The 14,500-nt window shown below is 40.1% G+C and overlaps 1 protein-coding gene and 1 pseudogene across 5 annotated transcripts in view; both read left to right on the plus strand.

Annotated features, from left to right (window-relative positions):
- NME8 (NME/NM23 family member 8) overlaps positions 1-14,500 on the plus strand; it is a 50,594-nt gene that overhangs the window by 20,314 nt on the left and 15,780 nt on the right. For all 5 annotated transcript variants that reach the window (XM_072760028.1, XM_072760027.1, XM_072760029.1 and 2 more), the window contains 3 exons: positions 2,484-2,576; positions 3,986-4,170; positions 11,523-11,698. In XM_072760028.1, coding sequence (XP_072616129.1) covers positions 2,484-2,576; positions 3,986-4,170; positions 11,523-11,698 — 454 coding nt within the window. The remainder of the gene's footprint in view (positions 1-2,483; positions 2,577-3,985; positions 4,171-11,522; positions 11,699-14,500) is intronic.
- Positions 4,358-7,930, plus strand: LOC112908562 (E3 ubiquitin-protein ligase makorin-1 pseudogene; annotated as a pseudogene).

Here is a 14,500-nt window from a genome sequence, read left to right on the forward strand (position 1 = left end):
TCTTATATTGGATGATAACAAATGTTCTTCCTGTTTAGTTTTTATCAACATAGACTTGTTATAAGCTCACATTGGCTTGTTTTATTTTCTTGATGTTGTCATAAATGTACGGTCTTTCTTAGATGCAAAATAGAATAAGGAAGCATTTATTGTTTTGCCTTAGAGCTAAAATAAGTTTTTTTATTTTTACTTTTTTTTTTTTTTAAGATACTATTTATTTATTCATGAGAGACACACAGAGAGAGGCAGAGGGAGAAGGAAGCTCCATGCTGGGAACCCGATGCGGGACTCAATCCTAGGTCTCCAGGATCATGCCCTAGCTGAAGGTGGCACTAGAGCCACCCAGACTGCCCCCAAATAAGTTTTTTTTAAGAGGAAAACTGAGTTCTAATTCATAGGTCAGCGCACTTTTCATATAAAGGGCCAGAGAGTAACTATTTTCATGTTTGTGGGGCAGATGATCTCTAACACCACTGCTTACCTCTGGCATCACTTTGAGAAAGCACCCATTGGTAGTAGGTAAACAAATGGATGTGGCCGTGCCCCAGTAAAGCTTTATTTTCAAACACAAGTGGTGGGCCTGATGTTGACTGCAGGCTGTACTTTGCTAGCTCCATAACAATGACTTTGTGTTAACACAGCAACAGTAAATTGAAATTCGAAAGAATTTTGTTTGGGGAATAGAGGAGGTCACCAAGGAGGAGCTACCTCAAGGGGTTGGCCTTCTCTTGATGAACTTCCCATCATGCCCTCTTTCTTTAGCTACTGCAGCATTATCACTGAAAGTCAAAGATCCGTGATCTTGGGTTGTATGGTCTCTTTCATTTATTCACTGATTTAATAATATTACTCTCTAAAGATAGCACTTTTCTTCCAGATTTTGATGTGTATGAAAGGTGGGGGGGCATCAAACTGTACCCCCATCCTCCGTACATAAGTAATATCACATATTTACATGGTTTTACTGTTCCTTATTCAAGTAGGTTTAAATGACTAGGACATTAAAGATGTTCAAAATTATATGGTTTTTTAAGTTCTTTTAGTTGTGGCATTACTTTGAATTATGAGTTCATCACCATTTTTTTTTTTTTTGGTTTTGTTTTGATATAGTAAATAACATGTCAGAGATGTAAATTATGAATATTCCTAAATACTTCATCTCTCTGGAATATGGTAAAGGGCTACATAAAAAAAAAGCAGGACAAAAATACTAGAGAATGTTTTGAATGGGAAAAAAAAGGACACACTGCATTTTTCAATTATAGTAATGGAAAAGTTACCAAGTTTAAATATTGCTTGGATTTTACTTTCTGCTGTCAGGCCCTAAGCAAGGTAACAAAGACATGATCTGAGTATTTAGAAATTATTCAAATTGGACTATCGGTTAGGTGAGGGTTCAGAGAGATTTAAGTAGTGCTTTTCCATATCGAAAGACCAAGGGAACCAGTAAGGTATTCACTTTCATAATAGAAGCAGAAGGTACCTGGTGCTAGATACTCCCACCAAACAATGTAATTACTGGGTTGCTTTGAACCCAGATTATACTTCTATTTCATCGTTTAGTACCTCATTAGACTTGTCATATTTGCTTCAAAACTCTTACATTTTACTATACTTGAGTGACATGCAAACTGGATTTGTCATTGAAGTTTTTTTTTTTTTTAAGACAAAGCTTGGCAAAATCTCAAATTCTATACTTCCCCGTAATTTGGATAGTTTTGTTTTGTTTTTGATTTTCCTGTAAAGTGTAAAATATACTAGATTATGAGTTATAGCCTTAACAAAGGAAAGACTTCTATTTTTTCTTTTATTTCATTTTATTATTTTTTAAAAGATTTTATTTATTTATTCATGAGAGACACAGAGAGAGGCAGAGACACAGACAGAGGGAGAAGCAGGTTCCATGCAGGGAGCCTGATGTGGGCTCCCTGAGCCGAAGGCAGACACCCGACCACTGAGCCACTCAGGTGTCCCTATTTTTTATTTTTTTAATTTAATTTTTACACTTAAATGTAATTAATTTTTAATTTAAATTCAATTGATTAGAAAGCCTTTTAAAAAATAATGTCAAACCAATTTTGAAGTAGATGGTTAAAAGTGCTTATAGATTTGTGTTTTTACGAATAATTCAAGAAAGCCACGATTCTTCCCTTGGAATTTAGGTAATTATTTAGTTTAAATTATTAATTTAGTTATTATTTAAATGACTTGCCCCACATTTTGGGGCAAGTCATTTAAATAACAGAAATTCTGTGGTTCAAGCCTTGCAAACTTACATACCAGGAGGCATGCAAAGGGCCTTCTTTGTTTATGTATTTTTGAGCCTCTTCAAACCTACTGCCCTATGGATCCTTTTTTGAGGTCTTCAGCTGAAATGTGTTCAAATCCAGGTGGTTTTTTAGACACAAGAAACAAATGTCCTTGACTTGTTTTACATGTTGTCCCGTGGTGCATCTGGATCTGACCTTACTCTCTACGTGAAGATTATCGAGGCAGGGTTCGTCTTGGAAATTGAGGACAAGAGAGTGCTCACAGAACAACAAGCAAGGGAGTTCTATAGTCGCAAAGCGGAGGAGGTAAGAAAGTCAAAAGCAAACAAACAAAAAAAGCCACTGTGTTTTCAGATACCGTGGATTCCTCTAAGTTTTGACCTCTCATTTTAGTAAAGCAACTGAATAAGTCTGACCATCCAAATGACATCCCATTGTCCCCGTTGGCGTCCATATTATGGTAAGGCCAAGGAAGCCAATGACGAAGAAGTCTTTGGTAGAAACAGTGGCAGCTGAGCAACAGCAGATGGTCCGATTATACTTTGTTGGAGTGAAGACCTGTTTGAAATGAGCATCCAGGCCTTTCCTAGAGATTTTAATCCCAGGTTGAAGGCTCCTTGTCATAAACCTCACAGGGAAGCTTTAATCCTTTCACTGCCTAAAGGCCTAAGTCTCAGGCTATTTTCTCTTTTGCCCCAGGGGAGTTTAAGAAAGGCAGTGCTGGGGGATCCCTGGGTGGCGCAGCAGTTTAGCGCCTGCCTTTGGCCCAGGGCGCAATCCTGGAGACCCAGGATCGAATCCCACGTCGGGCTCCTGGTGCATGGAACCTGCTTCTCCCTCTGCCTATGTCTCTGCCTCTCTCTCTCTCTATGTCTATCACAAATAAATAAATAAATCTTTAAAAAAAAAAGAAATAAAGGCAGTGCTGTGTATTGGAAAGTGTAGTGGCTTGGGGGTTAGAGGACATCATTTCTGGAAATGTGCTGTTCAGCCTGTTGGCCATCAGCCACATGTGGCCATTTGAATTTAAATTCATAAAAATCGAATCAATTAAGAAATTCAGAGTCTCAGGTTGCACTGGCCACATTTCAAGTGCTCAGTAGCTGCATGTGGCTACACATATTGGAGAGCACAGAACATGTTTGTAATCAGGGAAGGTTCTAGTGAATAGCACTTTGTCACCTGGCTGTGACACTCTAAACCACCTCTCCTGGCCTCAGGGAAAGGTTGGACCAGCTGCCTCAGCATCACGTGGGAACTTTTGAGACAATCCGATTCCAAAGACCCATCCTCAACTGACTGAGTTATGAACTCAGATTGGGCTTTCCAAATCGTGTTTGTTTTTTTTAAAGGTTTTATTTATTTATTCATGAGACACATACACACACACACACACACACAGAGAGAGAGAGAGAGAGAGAGAGAGAGAGAGAGAGGCAGAGACACAGGTAGAGGGAGAAGCAGGCTCCATGCAGGGAGCCCAATGTGAGACTCCAAACCAGGTCTCCAGAATCATGCCCTGGGCTGAAGGTGACACTAAACCGCTGAGCCACCCGGGCTGCCCTCCAAATCGTGTTTTAGCAAGCCCATCTGATGATTTGGAAGCACCCCTTACCTAGTGATTGGGAAGGGAGTGACGTTGCTTGAGTTGGGGAGTGGCTGTCTTTTTCGTCTATCCATTTCAGAAGTAAGCAGTTTATTATCTTATTTTGTAGCCTGACTTTGAAGATTTTGTCCTTTTTATGACAAGTGGATTAAGCCATATTCTAGTTATATCTCAAGGAGATGAAGAACAGCCTGACCTGAAGGAAACTGAACCCGATCCTGAGATGGAAGCTAAAGAAGCAGATGAGGATTACCATGAGGAGGTCAGGACTCCAGTGAAAAAGAAGCACGACAGGTAGCTCGAAACCAGGAAACTTACAATTATATGTTGTATAGTAGGTAATGAAGTGTAATATCCAAATATCTCAAAATCTAAGAGTACACATTTAAAAAAAGACTTTACTTATTTGAGAGATACAGATCACAAGTGGGGGGAAGGGCAGAGGGAGAGGGAGAGACAGGTTCCCTGCTCAGCCCATACCATGTTATCTGTTTGCATGTCTATCTCCTTAATCAGCCTGTGTGTTAAGAACTCAAAGGTCAGAGATGTTTACCTTTGCTTTCCAGTCATTCTATAGAAGAGGAAGGTGTGGTTCTATTAGCTACGTTATCCAGAGTCATAGAATTAGTTACTGGCAGTAACTAATTAGTTACTCACTCATTCATTCACTCTGTTATGTATCCTTCCATTTATCTAGTATTTATTAAAGTTCTACTATGTGCCAAACCCTGGGAATACAAAGATGGCAGGAAATGAAATGATCTCTAAAGTCCTTTTCTGTTCCAAATCTTTATGACTAAGTGAAGATGTTAGTTCCTACCTCCTATAATCTCGTGTATTTCTCTGTCCATACAAAGTGTCTCTTCTATTCTTGGTAACCTCTTTATCTCTACACGTCATAGCTATAGAGAGTAAGTTTTTCTTTTGTAAAACTCTCATTTAAATGAAGATAATAGGTACAATTCCTAAAATAATCCTTAAAAAGATTTCTGGGATCAGAGCAGTCTGAATTCTATACCTTTACTGTCTACTCTCATCTCCAGACCTTTTCTGCCTCTCTAGAATCAAAGGAAACCTGTGCTAATAAGCATCTGGACATAGGTGAGACCCGGAGTTCTGGTGGTCCAGAACTAGAGACAAGGGGAAGGTGGTGTGGTGCTTTCTCCACCGACACGTTGGGGAGTGCCTGAGCGCAGTCACAGGAGACAAGAACCTGGGGACGGCCGTCAGTCTTGGGAAGAACAAACATAGACTTGTGACTCCCCAGGGCCAGGTTCATACTGGCCTTCACTGGGCCTTCCTGATCCCCACAAAAGCCCAACATGGAGTTGAGCAGGATTACCAAAATTGCCTGCCTTTGAGGACCAGATCTATAAGGGCTCTTATCATTTGTTCCCACAGGGGAATGATAGCCTGCCTCCTTGTAGCCTAGAGGCCATTTTTGCCTTCCAGTTCTAGGGTTTCTAACACCTAACGTTCTAAAACCCAGATGCAAGCCCCAGTAGATCAACCAAGAAAAATGACTGAACAACTAAGGGAGCCTAGTGGTCAGAGAAAGGAAGATCTACACAAAAATCAAAACATAAATCTAGTGAAAAAGAACTATTAGGGCTGGAAAAATCTTTAAATAGTAGTAGTAGTAGTACTACTACTACTAATAATAATGCTTGAGATTCAAGTGCTACATAAAAAGAGATTTTCAAATTTGAACTATAAAATAAATTGTGATCTGAACTGTAAATTCAGAGGAGAATTGGAGAGTGTGATAGTCATTTGAGACTCGAATTAATAACTTGGCAAATCAGATGAAAGAAATAGCTCAAAGTACAGAAATAAAATGAGACAGACGTTATGAAAGCAAGACTAAGCAATGTCGAGAATATACTGAGGAAACCATCGTGCTAGTAAGAGAAATTACATACAGAGAAGAAATTACATACATCCATTCAGATGAACAAGCTAGAATTCAACAAAGAATAGAGAACAAGATTCCCTGAAATGAAGAAATACATCTAGTTGAAAGGGCTTAGTGGCCCAGCCTCAACCAATGCAGAAAAATACAGATACAGAATATCCTGGGGGAAAAAAAACAACAACACCATATGCCATTGAAAAAAGAAAGAACAGACAATGATGTGCTCAGTATATTTGAAACCCCAAGTAGATAATTTTCTTAGCACCCCTCTCCTCTATATGATAATATTATGTTTAGTACTAATTATTGAGCAAGACAAATAATAATGGCCAGAAAAAAACATAAAATAAATAAATAAAAAACATAAATAGTGAAAATTATCCTTTAGGAAATTTTGTGTCTATATGAACATATAAGCAAAAAAAAAAAAAAAAATAGAGTATTGTAATACCAAAAAAGAAACAAGCAACAGGTTAATACTGCTCAATCATATTAATGTGTTTTCTTAGAAAGGAAAAAACTCCATAAATATATGAATAGTACATGTTCATATAGCATGTATTAGTATATATTCATATAGTATGTATTAGTATATGCTAATATGTATATATTAGTCTACCACAGGAATAAAGAGCAAATTTTGTTTGTAAGCCTTAAGATTTGAAGATTTCTCAATGACATCCTGAAAATTGGTCTTTACTGGCAGCCCTTTCAGCCCAGGAACCCAGGCCCTTTGTTCTGATAAAAACCACCTTTTTTTGAACCGAAGCCATCTCAAGAATTCTTTCTTGGCCATCCACTCTGAGTCCATCAGTTCAACCCATACCAAAAGCAGGAAGAAAAGCTAGGAGCTAAGGTATTTCATGCCCGGGGTTTGTAGGAAGGAGATAACTGTCGCTATTCGCATGACCTCCCTGACTGTCCTTATGGGGTAGCGTGCAGGCGTTTTCAGCAAGGATGCTGTATTTACGGAGACCGCTGCAGAGATGAACACGGCAAGCCAGTGAAACAGGAAGAAGTGCCTGCTGCGGATCTGACTGCAAAATCATCCCTTGCTCCTTCCTCAAGTCTTCCATCGGGAGCTGGACCAGTTGTTGAAATGAATACGGGCGAAGCCAAGTCCAGAAATTCAAACTTTGCAACTGTCGGCGCAGGCTCAGAAGACTGGGTGAATGCCATTGAGCTTGTGCCCGGCAGCCTTACTGTGGCCATCCTGCCCCTTCCTGGACAGGAGCACCCCCACAGGGCTCAGCGACCAAGGAAGAATCAGAGAAAGAGCAGACAGCAACAGGAACAAAGAAGCAGCTTTGACCCTCTGCTGCAGGGGGAGAGCGCCCGTACAGGGAGGACCGTGTGTATCTCCACGGAGACTCATGTGACCTGTGTGGGCTGCGGGTCCTCCATCTGATGGATGCTGCCCAGAGATCACAACATAGAAGATCTTGCATTGAGGCCCACGGGAAGGACGTAGAGCTCTCATTTGCTGTCCAGCGCAGCAAGGACGTGGTGTGTGGGATCTGCATGGAGGTGGTCTATGAGAAAGCCAACCCCAGTGAGTGTCGCTTTGGGATTGTCTCCAACTGCAACCCCACTTACTGTCTCAAGTATATTCGCAAGTGGAGGAGTGCTAAGCAATTGGAGAGCGAGATCATAAAGTCCTGCCCCCAATGCTGGATCCCATCTAACTGTGTCATTCCAAGTGAGTACTGGGTGGAGGAGAAAGAAGAGAAGCAGAAACTCATTCAGAGATACAAGGAGGCAATGAGCATAAAGGCGTGCAGGTATTTTGATGAAATCGTGGGAGCTGCCTGTTTGGAGGCAACTATTTTTACAAGCATGTGTACCCTGATGGCCGTAGAGAGGAGCCGCAGAGACTAAGTGGGAACATCAAGCAGGCACCGGGCCCAACGAAAGAACCACTTCTGGGAGCTCATTGAAGAAGGAGAGAACAGCAACCCCTCTGACAACGAAGGAGAGGAGGTTGTCACCTTTGAGCTGGGCGAGATGTTGCTTATGCTTTTGGCTGCAGGTGGGGACGACAACCTGACAGACTCTGAAGGCCAGTGGGACCTATTTCATGATGAGCTGGAAGATTTTTATGACTTGGATCTTTGCGTGGCGTGTGAACTGGTCTGCTGAGCCTCAGACGGTTGCTGTCCCCTGTGCTGGTGTGGAAGTGCCCGTGTCTCTCCTAGGCAGGCCTAGCAACTCCAGGTGCGGTCATGATCATTTTTTTTAAAAAGATTTATTTATTTATTCATTCAGAGAGAGCAAGAGAGAGGCAGAGACACAGGCAGAGGGAGAAGCAGGCCCCATGCAGGGAGCCCGATGTGGGACTCGATCCCAGGTCTCCAGGATCACACCCCAGGCTGCAGGTGGCACTAAACCGCTGCACCACTGGGGCTGCCCTGTCGTGATCATTTTTACCCAGGGCCTGTCTTAATCCCTCACCTTCCCCCCAAGGGGTGTGTCGTTTTTCTCTGTAAAAAAAAATTACAAAAATAAATCTTAAAGCTTGTTGTTTTTGTAACATGAAAAAAAAAAGGATCTTTACTGTATGTTAAATGGAGATACATAAAATTCCTGTTTCACAGAAAATTCCAGAAATTGCGTTCTCGCCAATATCTTTGTTATTTTAGAATTGATTCTTACATGCAGAGTACCAGCTAGAGTACACTGTTTATTAAAGATAAGTAATAAAAATAAGCGAACCTGAAGCCTACACGTATATTGTTAAAATTTAACACTCGCCACAGGAATTATTTAGAATGTAGACAAAAGATTTTTTTTCAGGGAGGAGTGATTTACCACGAACATCGTTTAGAATCGCTGGTGCATGGTGATGCTAAGAAAAACAGCCCAACCTTTAGCTTAAAATTGGTTTAAAATTTGTTAGAGACAGTGCTTCCCCCAGTGACTTGCACTTTAGGTGGTCCCCTTCCACCAACTGCATATTTGGCAGCAACTGGAGACCAAGTTCGTTAAAAGGGAAAAATCTCTGAGCGGCATGGGACTTGTCATCAGACCACTGAGAGAAACAGCACCCCACACCCTCATCTTAATGAAGCCAGGATATCCTTTACCTGGAGAAGCAAAGGGAGATGCTCAGGGCATGCTTTGGGATATATCACTTGAAAAATGTTTGAGGGAAGACTTAAACAAAAAATGGAAAGAGCACTTTGATATAAGGGAGAAAATGTTCTCCTCAGAGAGGAGAGAGGGAAGCTGACATGAAGAAGGAACACAGTATTTTTCAGGTTCTTTTTCAAGTTTACAGAAGTGGGGATGGATGTTAGAGAAATAGTGTGTCGGAATGTATGAAAAATTTGGAACATATATGTTTGCTTACGGAAGCAGGTAAAAGGATGGACATCAGTGTAGTGGATAAGTAAAAGGGAACCTCTATATTCACAAGGGAAAAACTCAGAACGGATAGCAACTGGCTCAGACCAGCCAAATAAGGGAAAGAAAAAAAGAAGAAACTGTAATTTATTTTTTAAAGATTTGTTTATTTGAGAGAAAGAAAGCATGAAAGAGAGAGAGAGAAATCATGAGCAGGAGGGAGGGACAGAGGGAGAAGCAGGCTCCCCGCTGAGCAGGGAGCCAGATGTGAGGCTCAATCCCAGGGCCCTGGGATCATGACCTGAGCTGAAGGCAGACACTTAACAGACTGAGCCCCTCAGGCACCCAAGAAAGTACAATTTAGAGTAAATAGTATATATAAAGTAAGATGGAAGGAAGGTAGTTAAGTTTATGGCTATTATACTAAATATGAAAAGGTCATCTCATTAAATACAGAGATTACAAGGTTAAGGTTAAAAAAAAAGCTACATTAGAAACCATTATAGTAATAATCAATGCAGACAAGAATCATCAATGGGTACTACAACCATTTCATGGAAAAATAAATAGTGTCCTCAGATTTATTATTATTTACACAGTGGAAATTGTCAGTCTTCAGTGGAGAATACAAGAAGATACCACTTTATTGTTTTTTTACTCTTAGTTTTTAAAGATTTTATCTATTTACTCATAAGAGACACACAGAGAGAGGCAGAGACACGGGCAGAGGGAGAAGCAGGCTCCCTGTGGGGAGACCCATGCAGGACTCCATCCCAGGACCCCGGGATCACGCCCTGAGCCAAAGGCAGAGACACTCAACCACTGAGCCACCCGGGTGCCCCAGGAAGATACCACGTTAACCACATTAATACCATCGACAATGGGAGAAACTTACATCGTGTACATCATATTGTGGGGTATGAAGGACACAGCATCACTTATATAATATTCCTGCCAAAGATCCAAATCCTATAAGTAATAGGAAACTATTGGTCCACCCAATAGTTTGAAACCATCTTAAATGGGGGATCCCTGGGTGGCTCAGTGGTTTAGTGCTTGCCTTCGGCCCAGGGCGTGATGCTAGGGTCCTGGGATCGAGTCCTGCATGGGGCTCCCTGCATGGAGCCTACTTCTCCCTCTGCCTGTGTCTCTGTCTGTCTCTCTGTCTCTATCATGAATAAATAAATAAAATCTTAAAAAAAAAACCATCCTAAATGAAGAACAGTCTACAAAACAGCTAACTTGGACTCTTTAAAATGTCAGTATCGTGAAAGATGAAAAGGCTGAGGCATTGTTAGAGATTAAAGTTGACCAGAGAGATAGGACAGTTACAGGCAATGTAAGGTCCAGGATTTAAGAATTTAATATTAATGGGACAGTATTGTAAGATTGGTAAAATTTGAATACGAACTATTTATGAGACAATAGTTTTATATCAGTGTAAACTGTCCTAAATTTTTTTAAAAAAGGTTTTATTTATTTATTCATGAGAGACATAGGGAGAGAGGCAGAGACACAGGCAGAGGGAGGAGCAGGCTCCCTGCATGGAGCCCGATGTGGGACTCGATCCCAGGACCCCGGGATCATGACCCTGAGCCAAAGGCAGACTAAATAAATCTTTTAAAAGTGCTAAATTTAATAAAGGAGGACATGATGTCGAAAGCAACATTTATGAAGAAGGTACAGTAGTCTAAAAGTGCCCTGGTATAATTATATGTACAGTATAGATATACATAGCCTTAAATCCCACAATACATTATTTTGCAAAGAAAACCTTAATGCATTTTTAAAAATTAAGATATCATCATGTGCATTTGATGATTATGATCTAGGAAATTTTTTTTTTTTAAGAGAGAGAGGGAGGTAGGGGAAGGGACAAAGGGAGAAGGAGAGAGAATCTTAAGCAGGCTCCACACCCAGCCAGGAGCCTGACATGGGGCTTGATCTCCGAACTCTGGGATCATGACCTGAGCAGGAATCAAGAGTCAGACGCTTAGCCGACTGAGTCACCCAGGCATCCCAAGAAAAACACTTTAAAAAATTAATTAATTAATTAATTAAACATTTTATTATTTATTTTTTTAATTAAACATTTTATTAAGAAAACATTTTTAGCCATATTTTATGTTGATCTTCATTATCCTCTCATGAAGTCAAACACACATGCTTTCACGTAGTTGATCTTTGGATTGGTTCAACAAAAAGTTGAATTAAAACATAACTCTTTGATTTGATAGAAAGATACAACTTATCTTTACATAACATTCAGTTGTTATTTGTTTTATTAAACCACAAAATATTTGTGAACTTGTTACCGCTTTCAATTTTCGGACATGGTTATTAAGTTCCAGTGTATGATGATCTTAAATTATATATTGGATTTCTACAGTTTACAGGAATATCTGGAAATACAACATGTATCTCAGTTTTGTGATATTGAGGAGAATCTAACTGATGTTAATCATTTCATTGATATCTTATTTCCTGATTTTAAAAATATGAAAAACCTCAAATTAGAGAAGACCCTGGCATTACTTCGACCGAGGCTCTTTCAAGAAAAGAGAGGTAAGGAATAAATATAAATAAACTCTACTATAATTACATTAAAATATGTTATTTTAAAATTTAACATTAGAGGAAAAAAACACCTATTTCTTCGTGTGTAGAATTCAGAAGATTAAAATGAAGGGCACCTGGCTGGCTCAGGCTGTGGTGGAGTGTGTGACTCTTGATCTTGGGGTGGTGAGTTTGAGCCCTATGTTAGGAAATAGAGCTTACTTAAAAAAAAAAAATGAGAAAAAACATAAATAAAGTGCCTGGCACCTAGAGGGTGCTAGTTATTCTTAACCTTTTCCCATATTCACATGGCAGACAGTAACGGAACAAGAATACAGACCTTAAATTTATATTATTGATTCTTTTTTATAGTTAGTATATGGAAATGCAATCGATATTTGTATATTGACCTTATATTCTTTGACATGCTGAACGCACTTTGTTCTAGAAGGTTTGGTGTAGTTTCCTTGGGATTTTTATGCAGACCGGAGTTTCTCAACTTCAGACCTACTTACATTTGGGACTAGGTAATTCTGTGTTGAAAGAGGCTGTATCTGGGGTGCTTGGGTGGCGCAGTCAGTTAAGCAACTGACTCTTGATTTCGACTTAGAGCATGATCTCAGGGTTTTGAGATAGAGCTCCGTGATGGGCTGTGTGCTTACAATTCTTTCTCTCCATTTCCCTTGTGCCCCCTCCCCCTCAAAAAAGAGGCAGTATCATGCGCATTGCAAAATGTTCATAACATCCTTGGCCTCTACCCACTATGCCAGTAGCATCCTCCCCACCCTCAGTGTGACACCAAAAATATCTCCAGACATTGTCTGATGCACCCTTGCAGGACAAAATGTCAGGATGAGAGCTAGTGATAAGATAATAATATCATCTGCAAATTGAGACAGTTTTACCTCTTTCTTTCAAATCAGTATGGATTTTATTTCTTCTGCTTGCCTTACTGAACTAGTTAGAACTTCCTGTATGATGCTGATTAGGAGAGGTGACATGGTTACTTTGTCCTTGACCTCACAGCAAAAGTGGTAAAAGTCTTTTACCAGTAAGTACAATATTAGCTCTATAGACCTTTATCTACTTTTATTTTTTTAATTTTTATTTTTTAAAAGATTTTGTTTATTTATTCATGAGAGACACAGAGAGGCAGAGACACAGGCAGAGGGAGAAGCAGGCTCCTTGCAGGGAGCCCAATAGGGGACTTGATCCCCAGACCTGGGATCACGACCTCAGACAAAGATAAACTCTCAACCGCTGAGCCACTCAGGCGTCCCAACCTTTACCTACTTTTAAAAATGTCCACCTATTTCTAGTTTGGGGAGGTGTTTTTTAAGTTTTTTAAAAATCATGAATAGATATTGTATTTTCTCATCTTTTTTTTTCTGTATCTACTGATACTATTATGTTTCATAGGCTTGAGTTTGATAATATGGCAATTTCTTTGATTTTTGAGTATTGGACCATCCTTCAGATAAGCTACATTTGGTTGTATATTTACATATAGCTGGGTTTGATTTTTTAATATTTTGTTGCCTTTCGTGTCTATAGTCATCAGAAATATTTGTTGTATTCTTTTCGTTGTAATGTCCTTCTTGGTTTTGGTGTCAGGGCCATGTAGGCCTTATAAAATGAGATGAGAAGTAGTCACTCTTATTTCCCTGAAGAGGTAGTGTAAAATTCATATTACATCTTTCTGAAATATTTATTAGAATTTACCAGTGAAACTACCTGGGCCTGAAGTTTTCTTCTAAGAAATTTTTTTAAGGTTTTATTTATTTATTTGTGAGAGACACAGAGAGAGGCAGAGACATAGGCAGAGGGAGAAGCAGGCTCCCTGCAGGGAGCCTGTTGTGGGGCTCGATCCCAGGACCCCAGGATTACCACCTGGGCTGAAGGCAGACACTCAACCACCAAGCCATCCAGGTGCCCCTCTGTTGACTTCCTAATTATATGTATTTTGTCCATTTCTTTTAGTGGTGTGCTATGGGTTAAAATATATGTGCCTAACTTTTTGTGGTTTTTTTAAGATTTTATTTATTTATTCATGAGAGACACACAGAGAGAGGCGGAGACACAGACAGAGGGAGAAGCAGACTCCATGCAGGGGAGCCTGAGGGGGACTTGATCCTGGGACTCCAGGATCACACCCTGGGCTGAAGGTGGCGCTAAACTGCTGAGCCACCGGGGCTGCCCTATATGCCTAACTTAAAACTCTTTCAGGTTAATATTTTACCACTTCACCTTATAGCCCCACACATCCTTTCCCCTTTTCCCTACCTATTGTAGTCACCATGTCTAATACAGATACATGTATCAAGTGCTCCACCAAACCATATTGTAATTTTTTGCTTTTCAACAGTGATGAATTTTTTAAAAACTTAAGAGGCGTCCCCTTTTGTACTTTTTTAAAGAGCAGATCTGCTGGCAACAAACTCAGTTATTTTCTTTTCATCAAATAATGTCTTTAGGGGCTCCTGGGTGGCTCAGCGGTTGAGCACCTGTCTTCAGCCCAGGGCATGATCCCGGGGTCCCAGGATCGAGTCCCACATCGGGCTCCCCGCAGGGAGCCTGCTTCTCCCTCTGCCTGTGTCTCTGCCTCTCTCTCTGTGTCTCTCATGAATAAATAAATAAAATCTTTAAGAAAAAATCAATGTCTTTATTTTCATTCGTGAAGGATATTGTACTGATAGAGAATTCTGGTTTGCCACTTTTTTCCTTTAATACTCTAAAAATGTTGTGCCACTGCCTTCTGGATTTATTAGTATCTCATTAAAAATCCAGAGTCATTTAAAGCCTTTTTCCCCT

Source organism: Vulpes vulpes, chromosome 5 (assembly GCF_048418805.1).
Source record: "Vulpes vulpes isolate BD-2025 chromosome 5, VulVul3, whole genome shotgun sequence".
In the NCBI taxonomy this organism is placed as follows: domain Eukaryota; kingdom Metazoa; phylum Chordata; class Mammalia; order Carnivora; family Canidae; genus Vulpes; species Vulpes vulpes.